The 18,194-nt window shown below is 35.7% G+C and overlaps 2 protein-coding genes across 3 annotated transcripts; one reads left to right on the plus strand and one right to left on the minus strand.

Annotated features, from left to right (window-relative positions):
* The first annotated feature begins 6,047 nt into the window (after positions 1-6,047).
* On the plus strand, positions 6,048-11,029 carry LOC110411717 (protein NEOXANTHIN-DEFICIENT 1). The gene is made up of 11 exons (XM_021422004.2): positions 6,048-6,255; positions 6,964-7,112; positions 7,211-7,294; positions 7,387-7,450; positions 7,639-7,685; positions 8,437-8,491; positions 8,853-8,891; positions 9,277-9,445; positions 10,079-10,142; positions 10,219-10,275; positions 10,792-11,029. Exons 2-11 carry the CDS (start codon positions 7,048-7,050, stop codon positions 11,027-11,029), a joined length of 882 nt encoding a protein of 293 aa, XP_021277679.1. The 5' UTR covers positions 6,048-6,255; positions 6,964-7,047.
* Positions 10,305-14,347, minus strand: SCPL45 (serine carboxypeptidase-like 45). Of its 2 annotated transcripts, none has more exons than XM_021421991.2 (11): positions 14,004-14,347; positions 13,815-13,916; positions 13,498-13,593; positions 12,967-13,059; positions 12,804-12,883; positions 12,422-12,703; positions 12,182-12,306; positions 11,858-11,950; positions 11,633-11,750; positions 11,362-11,552; positions 10,305-10,693 (listed from the first exon to the last, which is right to left on the minus strand). In XM_021421991.2, the coding sequence occupies exons 1-10, from the start codon at positions 14,254-14,256 to the stop codon at positions 11,403-11,405; spliced, it is 1,392 nt and encodes a 463-aa protein (XP_021277666.1). In that variant the 5' UTR covers positions 14,257-14,347; the 3' UTR covers positions 10,305-10,693; positions 11,362-11,402. The 2 variants fall into 2 exon arrangements, with proteins under 2 accessions (XP_021277666.1, XP_021277657.1); XM_021421982.2 differs by having other exon boundaries at positions 10,305-10,886; positions 14,004-14,346.
* Between the last annotated feature and the right edge of the window lie 3,847 nt (positions 14,348-18,194).

The following is an 18,194-nucleotide window of genomic DNA, read 5'->3' on the forward strand; positions in this document are numbered from 1 at the left end:
ATAATGACTAATTTATTTTAGATGAAATTTTATTAGATATTATGAGCTAAACTATTTTTTTTAAGATTGTGGTAGATTTCAACATGTAATCTGATTCAAACCAGATTCATCCGACCATCTAAGGTACCATTTGAGGCCTGTGTATTCTTTCAAAAGAAGCAAAATGGGAGTTTACGGTTATGTGTAGATTATCAGGCATTGAACAAAGTCACAGTTAAGAATAAATATCTAATTCCCCTTATAGCAGATCTCTTTGACTAACTAAGTCGTGCAAAGTACTTCTCCAAATTAGATTTGAGATCGAGCTACAATCAAGTAAGAGTTATTGAGGGAGATAAGCCAAAAACTACCTATGTGACATGGTATAGTACATTCGAATTTCTTGTTATGCATTTTGGACAAACCAATGATCTTGCCAACTTTTGTACATTGATGAATCTAGTTTTCCATGATTATTTGGACAAGTTCATGGTAATCTACTTGGATGATATCATAATGTACAATTCAACCTTGAAAGAACATCAGAGGCACTTACAATAGATCTTTCAAAGGTTACGTGACAACCAACTGTATATGAAAAGAGAGAAATGTGCATTTGCACAAACTTGAATTCAGTTCTTGGCCACATAATTGAATAAGGCCAAATTCGGATAAATATGTAAAAGATGAAGGCTATCAAAGAATGGACCACCTCTAAGAATACAACTGAGTTTCGTTTCTTCTTAGGGCTAGCCAATTATTATCAAAGATTTGTAGAAGGATATTCAAAAAGGACAATAGTACTTATAGAATTGTTGAAAAAGAGACAAAAGTGGAGTTGGATGCCACAGTGCCAAGGAGCTTTTGAAAGGGTTGAAAGACGCAATGATAACGGACCTTATTTTAGCACTCTTTGATATTGAAGAGCCCTTTAAGATCTAGACAGATGCATCAGACTTTACCTTTGGAAGAGTGTTATTACAAGAAGGACACTCGGTTGCATTGGAAAGTTGTAAGTTGAATGAAGTTGAGATAAGGTACACGGTGCAAGAGAAAGAACTACTTGCAATGATTCATTGTTTACGACCCTGTAAACACTAATTGCTAGGGTCACAATTCATAGTTAAGACTGACAACACTATCGTAAGTCACTTCCTCTCCCAGCCAAAATTGCTACCAAGCAGGTGAGATGGTAGGAGTTCTTGGCTGATTTTGATTTCTCCTTCAAGCACAAAGCTAGAAAGGTGAACCATGAGGCAGATGCCCTTAGTAGGAAGGCTAAGTTCATAACTCTCAAGGTGATCATCCTAATGATAGCCAGCAAAGTGAACATAGATATTCGTAATCTTATTGAAGAAAACTTGCATTGAAATCCCCAAGTAATCACCATTATGAAATTTATGGAAAGTGGAAAGTCAAAATACTTTTTGGGTGGAAAATAGACTCCTAATGACAAAGAACCACACATATTTGTTCTAAGAGTGGGAAAGTTGAGGCAGAAGTTGATGTGGGAATGTCACGAGACCCCTTGGGCATGACATCTAGGTTGACTGCAAATCGTTACTCTACTGAAACAAGGTTTCTATTAGCCTCCTATGCGCAGGATGTAATAGATTATACACAAAAACGTGCCTTATTTGCCAACAAGATAAAGTGGATAAACAAAGATCAACAGGAATTCTCAAACCTTGACTAGTATCGACCAAACTGTGGGAAAGTATGTCTCTAGACTTCATAGTAAGACTTCCAAAAATATGAGATATGATAGCGATCCTAGTAGTGGTGGACCATTTCTCAAAGTACACGAAATTCATCCTAGTGCAGAAGTTTGGTTCTGCAGAAGAAACAGCTTGTACGGTTTTTAAACATGTGGTAAAATATTAGGGTGTTCCAAAGAGCATTATTAGTTACAAGGATCCAAGGTTTACTAGTTTCTTCTAGAAGGAGTTTTTCAAGCTATTAGGGTCAAAACTCAACATCTTTTCTAGTTATCACCTACAAACAGAATACTTCAATGGGTTGCTAGAAAAATATCTACGACATTTTGTACTAGTGAACCAGAAGAATTGGCTCAACCTACTAGATGTGGCTCAACTATGTTTCAACTCGTAGAAAAGATCAACCACTAATAAAATCACTTTCAAAGTTGTCACTAAATAGCAACCTGCACTTTCTCATGCCTTAGTGGAATCATATAGCGAGAAAAGTCCTCAAGCATTCAACTTTGCTAAAGATTAGAGACAAAATACTGAAATCGCTAAAGCCTATTTAAATAAAGCCTCCAGTCTCATGAAAAAATGGGTCAATAAAGGGAAAAGGGAGCAACACTTTAAGGTGGGAGACCTGAGCTAATGAAGTTGGTTCCTGAACAACTCTGATTCCTAAAGAAAAGAGATTGAATACTAGTGCAGAAGTATGAAGGTCCAATAGCAATTATAGCCAAGGTAGGAAAAACTTCCTACAAGATTGATTCGCCCAAGTGGATGAAGGCACACCCCTTGTTTCACGTCAGTAACCTAAAGTCGTTCCATACAAATCCAAAAGATTCAAGCAAGAATCAAGCCACCAGAGCTACCATCAACACTAAGCCACCATTACAACGTAAAGTAAAGGAGATTCTAGCAAGGAGGATGATGATAATCAATTGAATACCAGCACGGAGTATCGAGTGAGATGGGAAGGTTTAGGCCAGATGAAATCACCTAGGTGGAGGAAGTCAATCTCTGCATCTTCAAGCAAAAGATTGAAGAATTTCAAGCCAACCAGTCTACGGGGAAGTTGACAAATCGAATAAGGGAAGATGTCATGAGCTAACCTTATATAGGGCCATGACAAGGTATAATTCCCTAGAAGTTAAAGTCCTTTATACTTCCAAAGGAGATGTCCTCTTTTCAAATATTGTAATGGCACTTAGTGACACTTGTAAAAATTCTTGTTAAGTTTTTACGGGGAAGACCTTTTAGGAAAGGGATGTCCTCATCTCAAGCACTTCAATGTCTATTAGTGGAATACTTGTAAAATCTCTTAAACTCTTTATAAAGGTTGAGCAGTTAGAGAATTGTTGGGCTACTTCACTAGTAAAGGTATGTTTGTCGTGAATCATCAAGGACTACTCCTAAGGCTCGATGATGGTTATGTCTAGGTCCTTTTGTACTTATTTTCATATTAATAAAATATTTTTCTTTATATGGCTCCAGTGATTGTGTATATGGCCTTCAGTATGCCCTATGATTTTAATGTGCATTGCCTTAGTCTAATTTGTTGCTATTGTTGATGTTTGATCAAATATAAATGAGTTATTGGCTGGCTTATGTGGATGTGGAAGCTTCCATTTAAGCACTACATGGACTACCGTATACTTAAGCGAAGGAGTGTAGTTCGTGGCACTCAGCATTGCGGCCATGAGTAACTCAAGGTTGCGGCTCTAGTCGCTATACTACTTTGTGTAGAACTACATCCGTCTATCATATTCTAATGTGATTTTCACCTAGATTTAGTTCAAACTAGAAAAAGTGGACGTGAAAATTGTAGCCTATTCTTTTAGCTTTCTAATGGATTAAGAATCTCATTAGTTGGATTTTTACAGCTCAAGTTATCTTTGACTTATTACAACTTATACAAATAAAGCCTTCACCATCCTTGTGTTATTTTGACCCAAATGCACTTTTCTCATCAAATATCTTGCACAAAACCGTGAGAGAAATCAACAATAACTCTTCTTGAAGAAAATTAAAAAAGAATAAAGTAAAATTGAACTAAAATAACTTAAATTAACTACTCAACATGTAATCTAACTTAAATTAAAAAAACACTAAAAATATTAAAATTCAAACCTAAAATATCAAAGATTAGCTTGTTAAGTCCATAAAATGTGTTAAATAACTCTATATGATAGAGTTATCAGTAGCTAGAACATAACAAAAGATTTTCATATGTCATAAAAATTACACTTTGCAATTGTTAAAAGAATATGGCATGCTAGGTTCTAAGTCGACCAACACCATTATAGGTTATAACTATAAATTGTCTAAAACTAGTAATAAAGAATAGTTGACAAGTGCAAGCAAATTATAAGCAACTAGTGGGAAAGTTGACTTATTTGACCTGTACAAGGTCAGATATATGCTATGCAATGTAAGTATTATCACAATTTACGGATAAGCCTAGTTAATTGCATTTGCAAGCAATCTATAGAGTTTTAGAATACTAGGAAAAGGCATAAAGGTGAGGCTTGTTATTGTCAATAGGTTCCACTTTACAATTAAGAGTCTATAGTGATAGTGATTGGTCAAGGTGTCAAGATTCAAGGAAATCGACCATTAGTTACAACATTTTTTTTGGGAATTCTTTGACTAGTTGAAAATCTAAAAAGCAATGAGTAGTTGCAAGGAGTTGTACTGAAGCTGAGTGTAGAATTGCAACATGATGTGAGGTTCAACGTTTGTTATTCCTATTGAAAGACTTTGGTATTATTCATATGGAGGCATGTGAGTCATATTGTGACAATCAATTTGCTATTCACTTGTGGCACAATCTAATCTTTCATGAAAGAATTAAACACATTGAAGTGCATTGTCACCTTATAAGAAAACAAAGTTTTATCTGGTGTCATTTTACCAAAGTACATTCATACAAACTCACAAATAGCTGATTTATGTACAAAAGCCTTGTTGCCTAGTCGGTTTCAATCGTTGATTGGCAAGATGAACATGCACAATATCCATGTTCTTTTTGAGGAGGAGTATCAACAGACTACATGATTGACACGTGATAGGAAGCATGTGAGAATTGCACATGCGGGCAGTTGGAAAAGGCAAGTGAAAAGTATATGCAGGTAGTTCAAATAACCTATAAGGCGCATGAGGAGCACGTGCTGTGAGTTGGTTAAAACTTAACTAGTTGATTAGTATACTAAGTAGTTTCTATAATTAGGAGATTAATAGTTTGTATACAAATTACTAAAATTCAGTTTCTGTTAATTGAATACTGCATTCAATAAGATTAGTAGAAGAGATTGCCAAATCCTTTGTTCTTGTGTTCTTATTTTTTGGTATGATCTTTTCTTTTTCATCCTAAAATTGATACAATTCACAGTATAAACTTTTTTTGGACTCACTCTACAAGAGCGATCCACAATTCTGATTTCAAAATCATCAACTCGAATCATGCTTACCCCTATTTGATTTTAGTCTTTGTATCCGCACTATAAATCCAAGAACCAATCTATGGTCCAGAATTTTAACCGACTCTACATCGATGGTCCATGGACCCGAGTTTAAGATAGCCACCGGGGCCATATACAGACTCACCTAAATTGTGTGTGTAATATCTGTCTATCCATTCCTATAAAGGTCTAACCGCCCTAGTCCTTATCTTTAAGAGAACATTTATTACTGGTGGGTTTAAAATAATAGTTAGTTGTAAAGCAAGTGGTAATGTGATGTAGAGAATTGGTGAGATTAGAGTGAATAAATCACTATCCGAACTCGGGGACCGAAAATTACATTTAACGACTTTTAAAGTCAATTATGAAGCTTAGATGTTGATAGCGTGGGCCATTAACTGATATAATACAAAAACACCATGGTAAGGCCTGGTAAATGTATCTTACAGCTTTTCTTGATGTTTGTGTTTGTTTGGGTTCATCATATTAAATTATCAATTATAATATACAAAATCTTTCTATTTATACTTCCAGATTGGTTAGATTTGCTAAAACCAGTGTGCTGCTTTGGAAAACAAGCTGGATTTTGGAATATTATTATCATAAGTTGATGATCGAAGAACAAGTTGCTTTGTCGGAAATTAGCAAGAAATAATGAAAAAGATTAACACGTGTTTTGGTCACCATATGCGTAAGGAAACGAGGGCAAACTTATTGGATGGTGTAGGGAACAAAGAAAGAAAAGGATAAAGAAATAGTAACAGGTATCTAGTAAAGGAAGGCAGAGGAGGGGGAAGAAAGAAGGAAAAATAAAAAGGAAAAAAGAAAAGAAAACTAGTGGTCTTGCAGAAGTTGGGTGGTGGATGGCATCGCTATTTTCAGTTGGCGCCAAATAAAAGGCTCATAGGATTGAAATCAATGAAATGAATGGATGGGCAAATAAAGTCTATCCACTTCTTACACTTGCTAAGCTTATGCCTTGGCTCCCCAGCCTTCTCTTCTCTCTCTTTCTTCTGTCGGTTACTCTTTCCTTGTTTAATGTCCTCTTTTTCACTTTCACTTCGCTTTCAGAAACTCTCTCTCAGCTACCGTCTAATATCTTCATTTTCCCTGTAAGCTTTATGTCTTCTTTTCTCTTGCTTCGTTTTCCTTCCTGCTTGTTACTTGTTGGTCCAGTTAACAGTGTGTTTCTTGTTCATTGGAACAGGGGAGTTCTTTTGTTAATTTATGCTTCGGCTATAACTTGGTTTCGAGTCTATTTTTACGCGTCGGATGCTGGGGATCATTTGGGTTTGGCTATTTTCTGTTGCTATGCTGAATCCTGTTTCTAAAATTTAAAAATACAGAGTGGAAACATTGTCTTTTTTTAAAAAAATAATAATAATATGAAAATATATGATAATTTGGCTGTTTCAATACGGTGCAGGGAGGTTTAATTCCCCCAAGGTTATTCATTTCTTCATACTTTAAACCCCCCAAAAATGAATATTCTTTGGAGGATTCCAAAGTTTTCATGGACCCTTTAGTTTGTTCTCTCTTCTGGCATTTCATTTGTCTCAGCGGTTTTAAGTGAGTTTAGTACCTAAACTAGTGGCAGAACATAGATACAGAGAAACATGTAGTACATGTCAATTTTTATTCACAATCAAGCCAAGTTGCGCATAAAGTCTCTGCCATATAACTTGAACATTTGTCTCCTTTAGAAACGTTCCCTGACACCAAAATTTCTTCTCTCTGATGTAGATCTGTTGGTGTTTTATTAGAATTTATTTTTCCCATCAAATGAAACGAAATGCAATTTGTTTGTTCTTCTTTATTAGGTACACGGTAAAACAAGTTCAAAGCCTTTTTGGCATCTCCTTGCCGTTCAAGAAACTAGTTTCTTTTAAGCCTACCTCAAGTTCATGGGGTTTGGAGAAACAAAGAGTTCATCAAGCTATGGCAAGCCTCCATGGATATTCAAAGGCAGGTAAGTGTCAAACCTTGTAAAGTTTTCCATTCCTTTTATTGGATTAATCTGTTTATCCTTCTTGCCAGATTATTGAATTGTCTGAATTTCATTTTCAGTGCCTTGTATCAGCTCCATCTTGTGAAAGCTGAAACGGCTAGAACATTCATACCAAAGGAGTTTCGACTGGTTGAAGCTTTTGGGTAGTCGCATTTACCTACAAGGGTATAGGGTTGATTGTGGGGTTTCAGAATATCTGTTTTTCAGTAAACTAATCTGAGTATGCAAAATGCAGATACACACTTGGTGGTTTTTTCCTTGCCAATTATGATGACAGCCCTGCCGGGGTCTTTGATGAGGTTTCGTACTCTCCTTTGAATTAATGTTAATGATGCATTAAGTTGTTGAATCATTTTCTGCTAATCGCATTAGCTCATTAGCCTCTGCTTGGAAGTTGATTGTTTGCAATGTTCTAGTTTATTGAACATGGAATAACAGACAAGCTTAAATAAATTGATCACCTGCTGAGTTACTGTTTCTTTGCCAGCTTGTGGTGGTCGCAGGAATTGTGTGGAATCCCCCAACATCTTGCGCGTATGTTTGCCGTCATCTCTCTTGTTTATATTGATTAATACTAGTTAATTATCATATATATTCGAGGAAATGCATTACCATTTGAGTAAAATTGCGTGGCCTTAACCCTTTACAAGTCAGGGCACTTCTTAAGGGAAGTTCGGTTCCGAGTAATCATGTATCTGTTCCATGAGGGTTTGGCTTGAGCTAGTTAAAGGGGTGGGCTACAGAAATTAGATGGTACCCACCACACAATTGTGTTTAACTTTATGAGCTAATATGTTGGTCAGTCAACTTTATAACTTGAATGTCTTATAACTATTTATTAAATTATGCAATCATTCATATTTCTGTTCATTAGTTTATGCTGCCAAAGAAATCGTACAGGGTTATTAGTCACATTTGCAATAGTGTCAAGTACCTTCCCTAAGTGGCCTAAGCAAATGGCCAAGTTGCCATTTTCTGAAATAGGCGTCTGATTCATGCATCGAGAAGAGAAGCACTTTACACAGCTTGAATCACCTAATTTCCACTCAGTGAACCTAATAGGTCTGCTCACATAGTTAAGCTACTTGTTTCCTGCCACAATTACAGTGATGATCTAAAGGAGAAGTCAATACAGTTGTATTAGACGCATTGGATGGACTGTCAAATTACCATTCTTTTTTTATGCTCTCCCTTCTTCCTTTTTCTCCTTTTTTTTTTTTATTCAATTTTCTTTCAACTAGTTATCTCCTCCTCTTGTTCTTATTTCTAATGTAAACTTCAACAGATGGGCAGCTAGGGTTCTTGTGAACAGTGAAGAAGCTTGCCATCATGGACGAAAGGTAAGCCACGAAACTTTCAGCTTTTACTTATTTTGGAGAAGATCTTGACTGAATTTGCAAAATATATTGGGGCAAAACTTAGAATAGGATAACTTTCGAGTATGGTCTTTTCAGAACCAAAACCAGAAATCTCGCCAAATTTACTTTATTACACCCTGTAACTCTATTTCCAGACCAACATACAAGTCAGAGCATTTCTCTACCCTCGACTCCTGCAGCTTCAATGGTTCAACATATGTATGTTGCACAGGGATGCAGTACTCCGTCTACCCATGAATTAGAGGCATTTTTAAAGCAATTAATGCCAATTCCTTTCGTTCTAGTAATGGATGTGTGAACATGAGTGCATTTTTTCTTGCAGGATGTAGGGCTTCCAAGTCAGGTAGCCAGATTTTCAAAGGTACTACTCTCATTCTGACAGTTTCTTTTTTATTTTTTAACTTGGGAGAAGGGGGTTTTTTGAGTGAGAAGATCATGGATCAACTATTGAGCCAAATGCTGGGAGATGAAGGTCAAATCTTCTTTAATTGAGGTTCCTTTTACCATATTGATTAGATAATCATCCTACCTCTACAAGATAGACTCAAAGATACAATTGCACCATGATATTAGCAGCAGATGATTTATGAAACTTCATTTCACTTTGCAATGGAGCCTTTGAGATATTGCAAGGTCACAGGGAATATGGTAGATTACAATAAAAACAGACATTTTCATGTCCTTTTGTTTTTTATCGGGTTTATCATTCAGACACTTTCATGTTGTATGTGTGTCTGTTTGAACAGAGAATTACACCAGTTCCAAGACAAAGAAAGGGTAATTTTGGTGGCTTCCTAAACCGGATTGGTATGGGCACTACTATCCATCACTCAAAAGATTGCATGGACGTTCAGGTAGCCGAAGTTGTGGGTCAAGCTTCAGCAGATATCTGCAGTATCAAACTTATAACTGATGGTGAATTCATCGTACTGATTGTTTTAATTAGTTCAGAGTTCAGAGTGATTCTGTCCCTTTGATGTGATTAACGTTCATACTATTTGGTGTTCTATCTCCTAATACAATATCCAGGGCGATAACGAAATAGTGATATGTAATTACTTGTATATTTCATCTTGCTATAGATTTTAATACATTCATGCCAACCACCTAAGTTCAAACATAAGGTAACCTAAACAAGAGTTTAACTTGTAACATAATCCACACAGGACCATAGAGCAGGGAGGCGACTTTACCATATCAAGGCATGCTCTGCAATCTTAATGTGCATTTGCATCACTTGTCTCTGGAACAAGCTTTAGGTTTGTCAGGCGTGTCTTCAGAACTGATTTCCCGGGATATTGCAACATTTTCTTGTAGTTACTTATGATTTTTGCTAGAACAACTTCTTTCTTGATAGCTATGCTCCTACTTTCTACAACGGCCCTCCCAGTTCTTGGGCTTCGCCCCAAGTGAAGCAATGCATTATCTTGTGAATGACTTAAAATCACTGCAAGAGAATGAATTTCTCCTCTCTTCTCTTGCATCTAGAATTAATACTTGTGTGGTAAATTTTATTGTATTTTCTGTTGATAATCTTGGTGATTGCAGTGCCAACACCGAGATTCAACAAATGGATGGGCCCATCGATCACAATGTCACTTCCAAGCTTTAGGTAAATTCCTACATGATTTATATCTTATGACTTTCCACTTTGACGTAGATGGTAATTTTATGTCGTGAAATTGCAGTGGTCAGACAGAATATAATCCCAACCTTTTGAAGTATTCTTGCCGTATTACCTGCAGGTATTTTCAGACATTTTCTTACCCCGACTATTACTTTTCAATACTGCCCAGAACCCCTCCCCTCCCTTGGTTTTTTCTTTCAGCATGCTACATTCTCTAACATGTATTACATGGCGAAATAAAAGATCTAACGTATAGGAAGAGCAACAAGGTTAAGTGATATATTATGAAAGACACTAAAACATTGGGGTTGACACTAAGTCACCAACTGGAGTAACCTAAACAGATGACCATTGTACTAAATCACCTTGTAGCCATTCCTGAAGCAAAAATCTCCAGCGCATTTCTTTCTATGGTTTTCACACTTTTCTTCTGCCTTGATGATTATGTCATGAACATTTAGAGCTCAAAAGTTTGCTGTCACATCTCATGTATATCCCTTGTGTAATTGATGTTCTTGCTACATACCTCTTGCTGACTGGAAAATGAGAAAATTATAGACTTAGAGGTGTTTCTTATTCTCCAAATGCAAGAATATACTTTCTGAAAGCATCTTCTGAATATTTTCCGTGATAGAGTACGAGCAGTGCGGCCAGCGAAAGTATCAGGGCCATCACCTCTAAAGGACAGAGACTGTGATTTGGAAACTACAGATTTTACACCTGATGAACCTGTAGACAATGGAAGAAACCTCAGCATATCCGTTTTGTTATCAAAGCCTATACTAGCTTTGGAGTTCAATTGCTTGGACATGCAGGTCGAAGCCCCCATCATAGTCTCCAACGACTCTACAAGCTCTTTACGAGCTGCTTGAGCATCTGGCTCTTTTGTTGGTCATTTCGACACAAAATAAAATTCTTTCCTCCAGGCTGCCTCCGTGTTTTCTGATTCTATACGTGAATTTTTCCCTTTTTTTTTTTTTTTTTGGTTTTTGCATTCAGGAAATGATTCCCCCATGCTGCTAAGTGAAATCACTTAAATACCCCACAAGAGATATTAAAGTTCCAGAACACTTCGTTTTTTCCTTTACTTGAGATCTTTACAAATATTTTCTACATCCAGTAAGAAACCAAGGAACAAACAAACAAATGCAATTTTCATATTCAGACGGTTAAAAATGGTCTTCAGCAATCAAACTCTACTTACAAGCTCAATCCGTATTCTCAAATCCAAGAACTGTCAGCAGATCAAAACGCTTCTGGTAGTGGCCGGCCTTCCAAAAATGCCTTGAACAGGACAAGTGATCTCTCCGGCTGTGAGAATGGGGCTTCATGAGATGCTCCTCTAATGGTGGCAAAGGATAGGATATTACCATAAACTTGAGTCCAGCCACCGACCTGCAAGGCAAAAACAGAAATTATCATTCGCAGATTGTAATAAAACCATAATATTACTAGTAACCTCCATCGAGATTTACCTGCTGCCCCTCAAACCAAACTCGGTAAGTCACAGTGGTTTTCAGACCGAATTCCTTTGCCAGTCGATTAACTAATGTTCGACTTCCGGTCAATGGGATGACAGAATCTTGATCCCCACTATATTTCAAAACGTATGTTATGAGTACTACAATCAGCCAAATAAATATCACATGCTCCGTATTTTCAGAAATCGTGAAGGAACTATTAAGGTAAGGATCATTTACCTGTATACCATGACTGGAATTCCGGCCTTCACGAGTCTGCCAACAATAGTGATTGTGGGTATTTCCAGATCAAGAAATTCATAATCTAGGACACTGATTGACAGAATACAAGGGAAAATAGTTAGGCTACTATATCAAACAACTCACCATTTGCTCAAGGCCCCAAATCTGAATAAGGTACGCAGAAAATCTGAATTTCATATTATTTTTGTTCAATGAGTTAAAAGATGTATAAATTTTTAAGTATCTGAATATTAAAAAAATTCTGACCAAAAAAAATAAAAACAATAATTATTGGATATAAATTTTGCAGAAGAGAATTACTTGCTGCAAACAGCCCATTTACGGACTCCTACCAGACGTGCATGAAGAGCCTTTTGCACATCTTGCCTGTTTAGGTAATTAGCTGTTTCGTCTTCTACACAAACATCTATAGTTTCACCAACTTGCTGTGGGACAAAGAAAACCAGAGAAAACAAGTCCAAGTTAGAACATAGCAAAGACTGGAAAATACAAAATGAAGAACACATTCTACTTTACGAAACTTATAGAATTTACACTCACTTGGGGAGTAAGGACTTTGGATTGTGAGAGCATTGATGATATACAGACATCGAGGGTAACATCATACTTGTCAACAAACCTGCTAGTTTCGGTACTAACTTGGCTCATCACTCTTGAACAAATAGGAGAAACGGCTTCTCTGTAATACTCACTAACATATCGCGAGTAATTACAGGAAGTGGTGAACATTTTGTACGTAGAATCAGATATCAATCCGTGAGACCAGAAGAATTCAGCCCTCGAATTGAAATCAATAGCAAATTCTAAAACAGGATTCCCCAGCTGCAATAAATTGGAGCAAATAGGCACAGGTTTTATAGATCCTCCTCTGTACAAACAAACAAAGAGAAAAAGATTGGAGTATGCTTGTATAACTACTTACAGCAATTCCTTTCAAATTGAACAGCTTATCCTTCCTATTAAACTGAAGCATAAGTTCGGCCAGCTGGGGGATATAATGACCTAGTTTGAGACATAATAAGTGCTGATTCATGTTAAATCCTGGATAGAAAAAGAATTAATCTGTTTTGAGTAGCAAAAGATACCAGCATAGCTTTCCCCTGTAATGAACAGGCTTCTATTCCTGTACTGAGGGAATTTGAGGAACCAATTTTGCATAAAAACCAGATTGTCCCTGGCTGCAATAAGAAAGAGAGACAAAGTTTGAAAGATGAAAAGTAGCCTGGAAAGGTTAACTTTTGTCAGATCAGAAGGAAAAAAAACAAAACAAGAACAGTAAGCATTAAACATGGCATTACTGTAAAGTGAAAGACAAAAACACACGGCATCAGAACATTATGAAATATTCTCGGAACCTTTGCGTGGAAAGAACTCAAAAAAGAGAGGGAAAAAAGAAAGATTAAACAAAAAGAATTAAAGGGAGAACTGGGGAGAGGAAAGAGAGACTCATTTTTTTTAAAAAAAAAGAAGTTGGCTCTGAATATTCGGTATAGAAAATCTGTTTCTCTTGCAACCCAAAATTTCTCGCTTGCCAACATTGAATGTAGAGTTTATACTCTTTTTTCTTTTTATGAAATTGATTAAACATTAGAATTTAACAGATTAGGGAGACTTACCAGTGATCCTGTCATCCACACCCTCATAAGAGGAGGTGTCTGTGGAATAAGAGAACCCAACTCCAATCGGGGCCTCCAAATACAACATATTGGCTTCTGCAAAAGAATGAGAATGCTAAAAATCAAGTTGTTGAGTGCATTTCTATATATTACATCAACCAATCAAAAGGATTTTCAGCGGACTATTCCGTACGGGCTATGGTCTCAATAAAATAAAAGTTTCAAACTTCAATTTCCGGAATAAAAGCTGGAGGTCTTATTTCCATTTTTCAGTAAAATTCGAGACCTTGTTTGGGTATTATCCCATGAACATATACCTCTGTTCCAGCTATATTCGTTCTTGACCAGCACTTCCCCGCTAGGCCTAAATGGCCCGTTCTCAGAAAATGCTCCAACCCCCAATGAAGAGCAGCCAGGTCCTATACTTCACAGCACAAAAGTCAGAAACACAGAAATCAATTACATACGTATGTAAGAACATTGTATAAGAAAAACTAGTGAGAGACCTCCGTTGAGCCATAGGACAAGAGGCTTGGAAGCTGGATCTACTTCAGCTTCAGCAAAGTAGTAAAACAAAGCTCTCTGTTTTTTCTCATCAACGGTCACATAACCCGAGTACTGTTGGAACCCGACATTGGGTTGACCCGGCAACTGAGTAATCCGATCAAACAGAGCTAGAGAACATTCCACTTGAACACAAAACCAAACCTCAAGTACAATGAAACCCAATGCCACTGTTCTCCATGGTAATAAAAGCATGGTGTTTTCTTCTTTTTTTTCCAGATAAGAGAGCAAAGAAACCCAGAGAGAGAGAAGAAAAGACAGTTGTAGCTCGATGGTGCGCAGTGGGGGTGCATTTTATAAAGAGGGTCATGTTCTTTTGCTACTATTCTATTACATCTATTAATATAATAATATATAATACAGATATAGTGTAATTCTTTAATAAAATCTTGAAAGACTCAAGGAGCTGAAACAGATGCGTGTTGGGTCATTCAGTTTTCCGTCTTTCTTTTATCTTTGAGATGGTTTGAGTTAGAGCTTTGGATATGCTGACCAGGACTAAGTCAGCAAATGGCAAGGTAACTGTTACTGAACAAATGAAAAGACAGAATGTGCTTTTTAAAAGCCCTCTTTGACGGGTGATGACATTTGCTCACGGAAGTTACCAGGCTTACACAGCACTATCATTTTTGTTTTGTTCTTTAGTGGTAGAGACTATCATTCATTCTAGCAAATAAGCCAAAAAATACTTTGTACTAATGAGCTTTGGCTTGGTTACAGGATACAGCGTAAGCCTGTGTTTGCGTTCCGGGCAAAAGGAGCTTTACAGCAATGCTTTGCCACTGTCTACTTTTTGAGTATTTTTTCCCATTTGCATCTTTTCCTCTTTAAAAGAAAAGTGAATGTCACAGCAGGTGTGTAATTATTTTCCCGGAGAAAAATTTTACTAGAAAACGATTCTATTTTCAGAGAAAAATCAAGGGCAGATGTGAAGAATCATGATTGGTAGAGAAACCAATTTTTTTTTAATCTTTTTTGTTTTCCTAGGAGAATTTACTTGAGTGCTTCAGCCCGGATTATATGTACAAGCACAGACCGCATCTCCCTAAAAATTTCTTCCGGTGTGTGATCTTTTATTATGACGTTGTGAAGTGTAAAAGATTTTGATATTCCATGAGTTCATCTCATATCACATCGGTTAATATAAGCCTCGCAAGCAATCGATTTTATATTTATAAAATATTACATTAATTAATTATATTTAATATTAAATATATTATAAATATTTTTTATAATATATAAAATATTTTTTTATTTATAAAGAGTTGTGAGAGACTTATATAGATAAAGTTCTTGAAATATAATGATCTTGTAAAAAAATTATAAAAATTATAATTAAGAAATTCTTATGTATCATAACGTTGTTCTTAAATATGTTCATGATCATTGTATTGTCAAGAATGAGGACATTAACAATACTTAAAGATTAGTACATGCTAAACTTCTTTATTTTAGAAGTAAGCAATTGATTTCATAGATTGAAGTATATGATATATTTGGAGATAGTATGTGAGTACTTGTTATAGAACAAGTTCACTAAACATAACCCGCTATGAGAGTTTCGTTTGATATTTCACTTAAGTGTTTATAAAAATACTCTCATATGTCAGTAGTGTAAGTAATCCTTAGACTTGTGATATCAGGTTATCTTGTATGTGAATTGTTATGTTTTGATTTTACCTTTACGGGTTTAAAAATGATCAAATACTTAAATAAGATGCTTTTGGCATGGCATGAAGCATACGAAGATAAATAAGTAGGTTAGAAAAAATTCATCACCCCAAGTGATTCGAAGGAGACATATCTCATTTGGTATTTGCTTATATTGATTAAAAGTCCTTGATCAAAGCAATAATATGAATAAATTAAAAAGTAAACACAGAGCCAAGCTTTCTATCTATCTGGGGTATATGATGAAAGGATCAGATTACATACACTAAAAAGTTAGTCAAATTATATTGACTCTCCTAACATTTGAGTGGTCATAATATATTGCTAGATGCCACCATGATCTATAAATATAAATATAAATATAAATTCTTAATTGAATCAATTTATATTTATTGCCAACATGTTGGGAACTTAATAGGTCACACACATAAGGTGCATTATCGAAATTAATTTAAGTTCAATTGAATGTGATCTAATTGATTTTATAGAGGCTTAATCTAATTAAGTACTGGGCTAAATCAAATATGATTTGATGGAGTATTAAATAAAGGCTCAATTAACCTAAGACATTTTATAACCCTTGTTGAATATAAAAGAAGTCAATTCACTCTAAAAAAAATCCCTTAACCGCCTCTTGAATATATAGAATAGTTCCATTTTACTTTCTCATGTGTTCACGGCTAAAAAGAGATAAACACAAAAGAAGTTCAAAAAGTTGAGAGTTTGCTAGCATAAATTTTGACTTAGAGATTTACACACTCTAAGTGAAGAGATTTCAACAAATTACTGTGTAAATCACCATTAGAGGTAGGACAACTATGCTACTATAATTTGAGAAGTCTTAGTTGGTATACAAAAGTTGAAATGAAAAACCAATGAGGACTTCACCAAAGAAAGTAAATTTTCGGGTATGTCAAAATTTCTTTTATAGTTTTTTTAAATTAGTTTCAATTAAAGTGATCCATGACTCAAGAGATTAAAATTTTAATAATATTTCATTGCATATGAATTATCTTAATATAATTTAAATCTCCAACAATAACTGCATGAATATGGAGGTGATGAAATCTTTCAAGTGGTTTACCCTAACCATCTTAGTTCAAACTTTTGAGAGAGAAAACTGTGCTCAGTAGCCCTCTTGGCCCCCATGTTTCAAGGTATCAAGCCCAAAATTTACTGCATTTGTCCTCGAACTGGGGTTACACTTTTGCTTGAGTGCCTCAAGTAAAATGGCACCAGTGGCGCTTTCGCTTTGAAAGCATTTCCAATTTGCCGTTGAGGCCGAGGCCAGAATCTGATCTATTGTTAATGTGCTTTGCTTTCATTGACCTGTCCTAGAAGTCTTTTCGATTTGTCTGACCTTTCTTGGTGTAAAGAGTCTTTTCTTGGCACACAAGCCAGCAACTTCGCCACTCTCAATCTCTTGTGATTTTTACATGGGGCCTATTCCTATATGTGGGCAAAGAAAACTGGGCATTGAGCAAAAGTGGAGTGATGGCAGAAGGCATTTATAAAAAGCATGTTCGCTCTGATTTCTCAGAAATATGCTTTTGCAAATGGTTAGTAAGTATTTCCTTGTTTTTTTCCTGTTTTGGGGATGTGTCATCGACCATGTTGTACTAGGGAGAATTAAAGAAGGTAGAGCAATTTGAACCCTAAACCTGCAAGTGTACAATTCTCCATGGCCAATGCTCAAAGATTCATTCTGTCGAGGGACTTTGAACACTGATTGTGACCAGGTTAATGGCATCTGAAAGCGTGGTGAGGGCACGCATAAGTTGAAAATCTTGAAGAAAATGAATGGCGTATAGACTATGATTCATATATTCAATACTTGTTTGATGGAGTATCCTTGATGTCCAAAATTCTACCTTCTTCTGAATATCTCTCAATTAAAGTAAAACACACGAGATATTCTTTTTTGGTAGGGGAAAGCGACATTTGGGCCTTTTTCCTCTTAGTTTCTTTTATGAAATTGCTTACTACACAAATCCTAACTATGCTTTAATTAATTTACTTGCAGGCGGAAGTCTTTCGCTAATTGACAAGAAAAAATCAAACTTGAGACCTTCTTATTCAGGCAATGCTTCCACCATTTGTAGCCAGGCAAAAGTAAACATCATTTCGTAGGAAATATTTAAAATTTTTTTTAGGTGTTTCACAGTAGGAAAGCACAAGGCGTGGAGGTTACAAGTATGCCCTTGAATACTAATTTTATTATTTTTTATTAAATAAATAAGTTCCTATATTAATTATTATTTTACATATATTATATTTTAATAGATCTTTATTTACTTTATCTCATACAAGATATAATCATAAATGTATTATTTGGTGATATTGTAGAAGAGTTATGTTAATAATTGATGAACTACTAAGCAATAAATTATTCCTTATTTACCAAATTTGTTTTAGACTATAAATGTAACAAAATGTTTAAAGTTTACACTGTTATATCTCTA

The sequence above is a fragment of the Theobroma umbraticum genome, unplaced genomic scaffold, assembly GCF_002168275.2.
Source record: "Theobroma umbraticum cultivar Fairchild unplaced genomic scaffold, ASM216827v3 scaffold_30.0, whole genome shotgun sequence".
NCBI lineage: Eukaryota > Viridiplantae > Streptophyta > Magnoliopsida > Malvales > Malvaceae > Theobroma > Theobroma umbraticum.